Raw genomic sequence first — 12,201 nt, 5'->3', positions numbered from 1 at the left:
TCCGGTCACTGTCCGTCCTCTGTATATTACATCAGGTCCTCCGGTCACTGTCCGTCCTCTGTAAATAACATCAGGTCACTGTCCGTCCTCTGTATATAACATCAGGTCCTCCGGTCACTGTCCGTCCTCTGTATATAACATCAGGTCCTCCGGTCACTGTCCGTCCTCTGTATATAACATCAGGTCCTCCGGTCACTGTCCGTCCTCTGTATATAACATCAGGTCCTCCGGTCACTGTCCGTCCTCTGTATATAACATCAGGTCCTCCGGTCACTGTCCGTCCTCTGTATATAACATCAGGTCCTCCGGTCGCTGTCCGTCCTCTGTATATAACATCAGGTCCTCCGGTCACTGTCCGTCCTCTGTATATAACATCGGGTCCTCCGGTCACTGTCCGTCCTCTGTATATAACATCAGGTCCTCCGCTCATTGTCCGTCCTCTGTATATAACATCAGGTCCTCCGGTCACTGTCCGTCCTCTGTATATAACATCAGGTCCTCCGGTCACTGTCCGTCCTCTGTATATAACATCAGGTCCTCCGGTCACTGTCCGTCCTCTGTATATAACATCAGGTCCTTCGGTCACTGTCCGTCCTCTGTATATAACATCAGGTCCTCCGGTCACTGTCCGTCCTCTGTATATAACATCAGGTCCTCCGGTCACTGTCCGTCCTCTGTATATAACATCAGGTCCTCCGGTCACTGTCTGTCCTCTGTATATAACATCAGGTCCTCCGGTCACTGTCCGTCCTCTGTATATAACATCAGGTCCTCCGGTCAGTGTCCGTCCTCTGTATATAACATCAGGTCCTCCGGTCACTGTCCGTCCTCTGTATATAACATCAGGTCCTCCGGTCACTGTCCGTCCTCTGTATATAACATCAGGTCCTCCGGTCACTGTCCGTCCTCTGTATATAACATCAGGTCCTCCGGTCACTGTCCGTCCTCTGTATATAACATCAGGTCCTCCGGTCACTGTCCGTCCTCTGTATATAACATCAGGTCCTCCGGTCACTGTCCGTCCTCTGTATATAACATCAGGTCCTCGGGTCACTGTCCGTCCTCTGTATATAACATCAGGTCCTCGGGTCACTGTCCGTCCTCTGTATATAACATCAGGTCCTCCGGTCACTGTCCGTCCTCTGTATATAACATCAGGTCCTCCGGTCACTGTCCGTCCTCTGTATATAACATCAGGTCCTCCGGTCACTGTAGGTCCTCTGTATATAACATCAGGTCCTCCGGTCACTGTCCGTCCTCTGTATATAACATCAGGTCCTCTGGTTACTGTCCGTCCTCTGTATATAACATCAGGTCCTCCGGTCACTGTCCGTCCTCTGTATATAACATCAGGTCCTCCGGTCACTGTCCGTCCTCTGTATATTACATCAGGTCCTCCGGTCACTGTCCGTCCTCTGTAAATAACATCAGGTCACTGTCCGTCCTCTGTATATAACATCAGGTCCTCCGGTCACTGTCCGTCCTCTGTATATAACATCAGGTCCTCCGGTCACTGTCCGTCCTCTGTATATAACATCAGGTCCTCCGGTCACTGTCCGTCCTCTGTATATAACATCAGGTCCTCCGGTCACTGTCCGTCCTCTGTATATAACATCAGGTCCTCCGGTCACTGTCCGTCCTCTGTATATAACATCAGGTCCTCCGGTCACTGTCCGTCCTCTGTATATAACATCAGGTCCTCCGGTCACTGTCCGTCCTCTGTATATAACATCAGGTCCTCCGGTCACTGTCCGTCCTCTGTATATAACATCAGGTCCTCCGGTCACTGTCCGTCCTCTGTATATAACATCAGGTCCTCCGCTCATTGTCCGTCCTCTGTATATAACATCAGGTCCTCCGGTCACTGTCCGTCCTCTGTATATAACATCAGGTCCTCCGGTCACTGTCCGTCCTCTGTATATAACATCAGGTCCTCCGGTCACTGTCCGTCCTCCGTATATAACATCAGGTCCTCCGGTCACTGTCCGTCCTCTGTATATAACATCAGGTCCTCCGGTCACTGTCCGTCCTCTGTATATAACATCAGGTCCTCCGGTCACTGTCCGTCCTCTGTATATAACATCAGGTCCTCCGGTCACTGTCCGTCCTCTGTATATAACATCAGGTCCTCCGGTCACTGTCCGTCCTCTGTATATAACATCAGGTCCTTCAGTCACTGTCCGTCCTCTGTATATAACATCAGGTCCTCCGGTCACTGTCCGTCCTCTGTATATAACATCAGGTCCTCCGCTCATTGTCCGTCCTCTGTATATAACATCAGGTCCTCCGGTCACTGTCCATCCTATGTATATAACATCAGGTCCTCCGGTCACTGTCCGTCCTCTGTATATAACATCAGGTCCTCCGGTCACTGTCCGTCCTCTGTATATAACATCAGGTCCTCCGGTCACTGTCCGTCCTCTGTATATAACATCAGGTCCTCCGGTCACTGTCCGTCCTCTGTATATAACATCAGGTCCTCCGGTCACTGTCCGTCCTCTGTATATAACATCAGGTCCTCCGGTCACTGTCCGTCCTCTGTATATAACATCAGGTCCTCCGGTCACTGTCCGTCCTCTGTATATAACATCAGGTCCTCCGGTCACTGTCCGTCCTCTGTATATAACATCAGGTCCTCCGGTCACTGTCCGTCCTCTGTATATAACATCAGGTCCTCAGGTCACTGTCCGTCCTCTGTATATAACATCAGGTCCTCCGGTCACTGTCCGTCCTCCGTATATAACATCAGGTCCTCCGGTCACTGTCCGTCCTCTGTATATAACATCAGGTCCTCCGGTCACTGTTCGTCCTCTGTATATAACATCAGGTCCTCCGGTCACTGTCTGTCCTCTGTATATAACATCAGGTCCTCCGGTCACTGTCCGTCCTCTGTATATAACATGAGGTCCTCCGGTCACTGTCCGTCCTCTGTTTATAACATCAGGTCCTCTGGTCACTGTCCGTCCTCTGTATATAACATCAGGTCCTCCGGTCACTGTCCGTCCTCTGTATATAACATCAGGTCCTCCGGTCACTGTCCGTCCTCTGTATATAACATCAGGTCCTCCGGTCACTGTCCGTCCTCTGTATATAACATCAGGTCCTCCGGTCACTGTCCGTCCTCTGTATATAACATCAGGTCCTCCGGTCACTGTCCGTCCTCTGTATATAACATCAGGTCCTCCGGTCACTGTCCGTCCTCTGTATATAACATCAGGTCCTTCAGTCACTGTCCGTCCTCTGTATATAACATCAGGTCCTCCGGTCACTGTCCGTCCTCTGTATATAACATCAGGTCCTCCGCTCATTGTCCGTCCTCTGTATATAACATCAGGTCCTCCGGTCACTGTCCATCCTATGTATATAACATCAGGTCCTCCGGTCACTGTCCATCCTCTGTATACAATATAACAACAGGTCTTTCATTCGTTGTCTGTCCTCTGTATATAACATCAGGTCCTCCGGTCGACTTCTGATCTGAGATTTGATGAGGATCTGATCTGAGGTCTGATCTGAGGTTTGGTGGGGATCTGATCTGAGGTTTGATGGGGATCTGATCTGAGGTCTGATGGTATTGTAGTCTGATGGGGGTTTGATCTGAGGTCTGATGAGGAATGTGGGGTCTTATAAGAAATGGGGGTCTTATCTGTGGTCTGATGGGGGTCTGATCTGCAGCATGATGATGAATGGGGGTCTTAACTAAGGTCTAATATGGATCTGATCTAAGGCCTGATGGGGGTTTAATCTAGGGTCTGATGAGGATTGGGGGTCTGATCTGAGGTCTGATGAGCAATGGAGATATGATGGTGGTGTGATCTGAGGTCTATTGGGGGTCTAATGAGGAATGGGGTCTTATCTGAGGTCTGATAGGGGTCTGATCTTAGGTTTGATGGGGATGTGATCTAAGGCCTGATGGGGGTCTTACCTAAAATCTGATGAGGAATAGTGGAATGATCTGAGGTCTGATGAGTAATGGGGTTGTGATTTTAGGTTTAATGGGGATATTACCTGAGATCTGATGGGGGTCTGATCTGAGATCTCATGGGAGTCTGATCTGAAGTCTGATGGGGGTCTGATGAGGAATGGGGGTCTGATCTGAGGTCTGATGAGAAATGGGGGTCTGATGAGGAGTTTGATTGTGATCTGAGGTTTGATGAGGAATGGAGGTCTGATCGGAGGTCTGATGAGAAATGTAGTCCTGATGTGTGGTGGTGTGATCTGCGGTCTGATGAGGAATAGGGGTCTTAACTGAGGTCTAATGGGGATCTTATCTATGGCCTGATGGGGGTTTGATCTAGGGTCTGATGAGGATTGGGGGTCTGATCTGAGGTCTGATGAGCAATGGAGGTATGATGGCAATGTGATCTGAGGTCTAATGGGGGTCTAATGATTAATGGGGGTCTTATCTGAGGAGTGATAGGGGTCTGATCTGAAATTTGATGGCGATCTAACCTGATGAGGAATGGGGGTATGATGAGCAGGGGTGTTTTGATCTAAGGTCTCATGAGCAATGGGGGTCTGATAAGAATCTAAGGTCTCATGTGGGTCTGATCTGAGGTCTGATGAGGAATGGGGGTCTTATCTGAGGTCTGATAGAGGTCTGATCTAAGGTCTGATGGGGTTCTGATCCGAGGTCTGATTGGGGTCTGACCTGAGCTCTGACCCGAGGTCTGATGGGGGTTTGATCTGAGGTCTAATGGGGAATGGGGGTTTGATGAGGAGTAGGGTTGTGATCTGAGATCTGATGAGGAATGGGGTCTGATGAGCAGATGTGTTGTGATCTAAGGTCTCATGAGGAATGGTGTTCTAATCTGAGGTGTGATGAGGAGTGGGGTTGTGATCTGGGGGTCTCATGAGGAATGGGGGTCTGATTTGGGAGTTTGATCTGAGGTCTAATGAATATTGAGGGTCAAGTTTGGGGGTCTGATGAAGACTGTGGGCTTGAATTGAGGTCTGATGAAAAATATTTTTTTCTTATTTTCCTCCTGTAAAACATAGGTGCATCTTATAGTGCATTTCCTTGTTTGGGACCATAATGCCTGTGACATATCTCTATATTTTCCCTCCTTTTTAGCTAAGGCGGACTGCAGGGCATCATAGGTGATCCCGCAGGCTGGGGCCCCACCTGAGGGTATGTGATCCTCCATCTTGACCTTCCCTGCTGGGCTCACTACTGTACTGTGATGTGTAAAATGACAGATGCCATTTTAAGTCTTTCGTATGATACAAATCTGAAAAACTTTGGCTTCATTTGGAAGATACATTTTTAGGAAATTCTAAACAAATATGATTAGTTTAGAATTAATTTGTTCATCTCTAATAACAACATTAAAATCTCCAAAACTTTCAAAAATATAAATGCCAAAATGAAAAAATGTAGTAATCTACGCCCTCTAAAAGATGATCAAAGGAATATAACTGTAGAGGACCAAGGAAGGCAGAGATATTAACCTCGTGTGCACCAGCACACCCTAATCAAGGTCCTCCATCAGATATCGCTTAACACAAGAAGAAGAACAGCTGTGTCTGAACACATGAAATATTGATAAAGCTCTTGGTCTAGATTGCATTCACCCATGGGTACTGAGGGAATTGAGCTCAGTAATTGATAGACCATTGTATCTACTCTTCTTAGACTTGTTACAGGATCAGAGCCTCAGGACTGAAAAGTAAAAAGATGGAACAGAGTAACTATGGTCCAGTAAGTCTGACATCTGTGATACTAAAATATTTGAAGGTATTCTAAGAGATGAGCTGACGAATAAATTAATAACTGATAACCAGCAGGTCTTGCCTAACCAGGGTTTCTATGATGAGGCAAGTGCAAATCTGGATGCTGGTCATGAGGCAGATGGGGTATATCTGAATCTTGCTGAAGCATTGATAGATTACCACACAAGAGCCTTGTGCTGAAGTTACAAATGCAGGGCAATGGGGACAATGTATGCACATGGGTGAAGGACTGTTTGCAGGATAGAAAACACAAATGGGGTCATTTATCAAACTGGTGTATAGTAGAAATGTCTTAGTTGCCCATAGCAACCAATCAGATTGATCCTTTCATATTCCAAAGGAGCTGTCCAAAAGGAAAGGTGGAATCTGACTGGTTGCTATGGGCGACTAAGCCAGTTCTACTTTACACCAATTTGATAAATGACCCCAAAAGAGTTATTGTAGATGGTATATACTCAGAATGAGCTAACATCAGCAGTGGAGAACACAAGGATCTACCAAAAAACGTCCCCAAAAATTTGGAGCTTTAAAATACCATAAGTCTTTATTAATTCATCATGTTAAAAAATACAGCGATAGTTCAAAAACCTACATACTGTGAACAAGGAATCTTGTGTAGCCTGAAACAAATAGGTTTTTGAAACATCCCTGTATTTAACATGATGAATCAATAAAGACTTATAGTTTTCTAAAGCTATAATTTTTTGGAAGTTTTTGGACGCATTGCCGCTGGTCTGCGGTTTTTGGATTCTGTCGACGTCTATGAGTTAATGTATTGCGCATGGTGAGCGCATGCTTCCTTTTTTCAACTTGCTCAAAGATCTGAACTGGGAGCAGTACAGATGAAAATGATCTGTATTGTGAGAGGTGGAGGCCACAAGGATCTGTACCAGGAGCAGTGAAGATCACAAGGATCTGCACTGGGAGCAGTGGAGACCACAAGAATCAGTAATGGGAGAGGTGGATACTACAAGGATCTCCACTGAGAGCAGTGGAGACCACAAGAATCTGCACTGGGAGCAGTGGAGACCACAGGGATCTGTACTGGGCACAGTGGAGACCACTATGATCTGTACTAGGAGAGGTGGAGAGACCAAGGAACTGCATTGGGAGTAGTGGAGACCACAAGGATCTATACTGGGAGAGGAGGAGAGTCCAAGGAACTACATTGGGAGCAATGGAGACCACAAGAATCTGTACTGGGAGAGGTGAAGAGCACAAGGAACTGCATTGGGAGTAGCGGAGAACACAAGGATCTGTCCCAGGAGCAGTGAAGATCACAAGGATCTGCACTGGGAGCAGTGGAGACCACACGGATCAGTAATGGGAGAGGTGGATACTACAAGGATCTCCATTGAGAGCAGTGGAGACCACAGGGATCTGTACTGGGCGCAGAGGAACCCACTATGATCTGTACAAGGAGAGGTGGAGAGCCCAAGGAACTGCATTGGGAGTAGTGGAGACCACAAGGATCTGTCCCAGAAGCAGTGAAGATCACAAAGATCTGCACTGGGAGCAGTGGAGACCACAAGAGTCTGCACTGGCAGCGGTCAAGACCACAGGGATCTGTACTGGGCGCAATGGAGACCACTATGATCTGTATTAGGAGAGGTGGAGAAGCCAAGGAACTGCATTGGGAGTAGTGGAGACCACAAGGATCTCTACTGGGAGAGGAGGAGAGTCCAAGGAACTACATTGGGAGCAGTGGAGACCACAAGGATCTGTACTGGGAGAGGAGGAGAGCACAAGGAACTGCATTAGGAGTAGTGGAGAACACAAGGATCTGTCCCAGGAGCAGTGAAGATCACAAGGATCTGAACTGGGAGCAGTGGAGACCACAAGGATCAGTAATGGGAGAGGTGGATACTACAAGGATCTCCACTGAGAGCAGTGGAGACCACAAGAATCTGCACTGGGAGCAGTGGAGACCACAAGGATCTGTACTGGGAGCAGTGGAGACCACTATGATCTGTACTAGGAGAAGTGGAGAGCCCAAGGAACTGCATTAGGAGTAGTGGAGACCACAAGGATCTGTACCAGGAGCAGTAAATATCACAAGGATCTGCACTAGGAGCAGTGGAGACCACAAGGATCAGTAATGGGAGAGGTGGATACTACAAGGATCTCCACTGAGAGCAGTGGAGACCACAGAAACTGCACTGGGAGCAGTGGAGACCACAGGGATCTGTACTGGGTGCAGTGAAGACCACTATGATCTGTACTAGGAGAGGTGTAGAGACCAAGGAACTGCATTGGGAGTAGTGGAGACCACAAGGATCTCTACTGGGAGAGGTGGAGAGGCCAAGGAACTACATTGGGAGCAGTGGAGACCACAAGGATCTGTACTGGGAGCAGATGAGACCAAAAGGATCTGTACGGGAGAAGTGGAGACCACAAGGATCTGTACTGGGAGAGGTGGAGAGGAGAGCACAAGGAACTGCATTGGGAGCAGATGAGACCAAAAGGATCTGTACCAGAAGCCATGGAAACCACTGAATCTGTACTGGGAGCAATGGAGACCACAAGGATCTGTAATTGGGCAGTGGAGGCTACAAGGATATGTGTTCGGCCCAGTTCTCTTTAATCTCTTTATGAATGCTCTTGTGGATGGGCTTGAGAGTAAAGCGTAACTTTTTGCTGATGATACAGGTCTATGGCAAATGCTTAATTTTCACATTTAAGACAAGGACCTCGCAGGCGGGAGCAGGAACGTGGCCAATGAGCTGTAATGGTACGGGCGGGGAAGAGGACGGGTTGGCTGGCCTGTCTCATTCATCATTTTCTGCCTCTGTTTTAGGCGTAGAATTTTGCTTACATGTAGACCAAATGACCCTCTAATTGTCTAAAGTAATGCTCATTAATTGTATAATGCCATGTCTTTTTCATTCACATTTGGACCTGACATGACTGGTGAGTTTTTTTTTTACCTTCAAAGCAGTTTCGAGCACTTCTTCTTGAACTGGTAGTGTAAGGTTCGGTGTCCAGATCTGGAAGGTTCAGGCAGTAGTCTACATCCTCCATGGTTGGTATGCCAGAGGATACTGCTGCTCCGGGTCGTCGGGTAATCTTTGGTCGTTCACAAATGCAGTCGGACATTAGGCAATATGTTGTGCTATATCTATAACTTGCACAAATTATCTAAAAAAGAGAAGAAAAGATTTTTTATTCTCTACTATTTCTACAGCCTCATTGTTTTTAGATTTTTTTGTTTGTCAGACTTTTGCAACCTTGAGAGTAAATAATAGGAAATGCATAGAGTGCATTTCTATCCTAGAAATTCAAGTCCTGTAATCACAGCAGCCTCTGCACTGAGTCAACCTGTCTATATGTGTCTATTAACAAGGGAGGAAGGTACTATAATGTAAGTTAGGGAGCTTATAGAGGCATTGACCGGTAAACGGGATCCAGCTCCGCAGTACACGGAATGCACAGACAATCAGCATCTTTCTGTTAGTGAACTGGAAGAAAGGAAAGGACTGAAGCATCTGAACTATGAAGGGACAGAGTCCTCAGAGGGTCCGTGCTTGAGGATTTGGGATGTTTTCATCACTGGAGGCATGTTTTTTGTTTTTATGCTTATGAAGAACTCTCGGACAGTTTAGAGCTTAGGCTAAAGGTGGATTTACACAGTGCATTTAATCGGGGACTATCCTGTGAAGTCTCGTTCCTGACAATCTGCTCGTGTAACCGATGAATGAGCGAAAAGTTTGTTCATCAGGCAAAACTGTCATTTTTGCAGGCACGTAAATTATTGTTTCTGGGCAGCAGATCGTGCAGTCTAAACAGCCTCTGCTGTCACAATACTCATTCTTATACCGTGGCGGTGATCGCTGCATGTAAATACACCGCTTCACCTCCACTGAACGAGCAGCCGAATGTCGGGATGGAACGCGTCCTGCTGCTCCTTGGTACGTGTATATGCACCTTTAAGATTATTTCCTTTGATTTGTTCAAGAGCCAGGATGACAGACTTTATGGTCCTAGCTTGAACGTGGTATTGTCACTAGAGATGAGTGAATTTTTAAAAAATTTTATTCGCGGGTTCGCCGAATTTTTCGGGAAAAATTTGGTTTGATCCGAATTTATTCGCTGCAAATCAAGTTAAAAAAAAGGCTATTTTCTGGCTGCAGAGAGTCTGTATAGGGGTGTAGAACACTGTGCCTGTATAGCGGTGTAGAACACTGTGCCTGTATAGCGGTGTAGAACACTGTGCCTGTATAGCGGTGTAGAGCACTGTGCCTGTATAGCGGTGTAGAACACTGTGCCTGTATAGCGGTGTAGAGCACTGTGCCTGTATAGCGGTGTAGAGCACTGTGCCTGTATAGCGGTGTAGAACACTGTGCCTGTATAGCGGTGTAGAGCACTGTGCCTGTATAGCGGTGTAGAACACTGTGCCTGTATAGTTGTGTAGAACACTGTGCCTGTATAGCGGTGTAGAACACTGTGCCTGTATATCGGTGTAGAACACTGTGCCTGTATAGTGGTGTAGAACACTGTGCCTGTATAGCGGTGTAGAACACTGTGCCTGTATAGCGGTGTAGAACACTGTGCCTGTATAGCGGTGTAGAACACTGTGCCTGTATAGCGGTGTAGAACACTGTGCCTGTATAGCGGTGTAGAACACTGTGCCTGTATAGCGGTGTAGAACACTGTGCCTGTATAGCGGTGTAGAACACTGTGCCTGTATAGCGGTGTAGAACACTGTGCCTGTATAGCGGTGTAGAGCACTGTGCCTGTATAGCGGTGTAGAGCACTGTGCCTGTATAGCGGTGTAGAACACTGTGCCTGTATAGTGGTGTAGAACACTGTGCCTGTATAGCGGTGTAGAACACTGTGCCTGTATAGCGGTGTAGAACACTGTGCCTGTATAGCGGTGTAGAGAACTGTGCCTGTATAGCGGTGTAGAACACTGTGCCTGAATAGCGGTGTAGAACACTGTGCCTGTATAGTGGTGTAGAACACTGTGCCTGTATAGTGGTGTAGAACACTGTGCCTGTATAGCGGTGTAGAACACTGTGCCTGTATAGCGGTGTAGAACACTGTGCCTGTATAGCGGTGTAGAAAACTGTGCCTGTATAGCGGTGTAGAACACTGTGCCTGTATAGCGGTGTAGAGCACTGTGCCTGTATAGCGGTGTAGAACACTGTGCCTGTATAGCGGTGTAGAGCACTGTGCCTGTATAGCGGTGTAGAGCACTGTGCCTGTATAGCGGTGTAGAACACTGTGCCTGTATAGCGGTGTAGAGCACTGTGCCTGTATAGCGGTGTAGAACACTGTGCCTGTATAGCGGTGTAGAACTCTGTGTCTGTATAGCGGTGTAGAGCACTGTGCCTGTATAGCGGTGTAGAACACTGTGCCTGTATAGCGGTGTAGAGCACTGTGCCTGTATAGCGGTGTAGAACACTGTGCCTGTATAGTTGTGTAGAACACTGTGCCTGTATAGCGGTGTAGAACACTGTGCCTGTATATCGGTGTAGAACACTGTGCCTGTATAGCGGTGTAGAACACTGTGCCTGTATAGCGGTGTAGAACACTGTGCCTGTATAGCGGTGTAGAACACTGTGCCTGTATAGCGGTGTAGAACACTGTGCCTGTATAGCGGTGTAGAACACTGTGCCTGTATAGCGGTGTAGAACACTGTGCCTGTATAGCGGTGTAGAACACTGTGCCTGAATAGCGGTGTAGAACACTGTGCCTGTATAGTGGTGTAGAGCACTGTGCCTGTATAATGGTGTAGAGCACTGTGCCTGTATAGCGGTGTAGAACACTGTGCCTGTATAGTGGTGTAGAACACTGTGCCTGTATAGAGGTGTAGAACACTGTGCCTGTATAGTGGTGTAGAGCACTGTGCCTGTATAGCGGTGTAGAACACTGTGCCTGTATAGCGGTGTAGAACACTGTGCCTGTATAGCGGTGTAGAGCACTGTGCCTGTATAGCGGTGTAGAGCACTGTGCCTGTATAGCGGTGTAGAACACTGTGCCTGTATAGCGGTGTAGAACACTGTGCCTGTATAGCGGTGTAGAACACTGTGCCTGTATAGCGGTGTAGAGAACTGTGCCTGTATAGCGGTGTAGAACACTGTGCCTGAATAGCGGTGTAGAACACTGTGCCTGTATAGTGGTGTAGAACACTGTGCCTGTATAGTGGTGTAGAACACTGTGCCTGTATAGCGGTGTAGAACACTGTGCCTGTATAGTGGTGTAGAACACTGTGCCTGTATAGCGGTGTAGAAAACTGTGCCTGTATAGTGGTGTAGAACACTGTGCCTGTATAGCGGTGTAGAGCACTGTGCCTGTATAGCGGTGTAGAGCACTGTGCCTGTATAGGGGTGTAGAACACTGTGCCTGTATAGCGGTGTAGAACACTGTGCCTGTATAGCGGTGTAGAACACTGTGCCTGTATAGTGGTGTAGAGCACTGTGCCTGTATAGCGGTGTAGAACACTGTGCCTGTATAGCGGTGTAGAAC

General features: G+C 47.5%; 1 protein-coding gene across 1 annotated transcript in view; it reads right to left on the bottom strand.

Annotated features, from left to right (window-relative positions):
• LOC120996663 (tyrosinase-like) overlaps positions 1-12,201 on the bottom strand; it is a 120,676-nt gene that overhangs the window by 36,794 nt on the left and 71,681 nt on the right. The window contains exon 3 of the mRNA XM_040426771.1: positions 8,661-8,871. Coding sequence (XP_040282705.1) covers positions 8,661-8,871 — 211 coding nt within the window. The remainder of the gene's footprint in view (positions 1-8,660; positions 8,872-12,201) is intronic.

The sequence above is a fragment of the Bufo bufo genome, chromosome 3 (assembly GCF_905171765.1).
Source record: "Bufo bufo chromosome 3, aBufBuf1.1, whole genome shotgun sequence".
NCBI lineage: Eukaryota > Metazoa > Chordata > Amphibia > Anura > Bufonidae > Bufo > Bufo bufo.
Note: the sequence above shows the minus strand (reverse complement) of the source record. Positions and strands in the feature narration are given on the sequence as shown.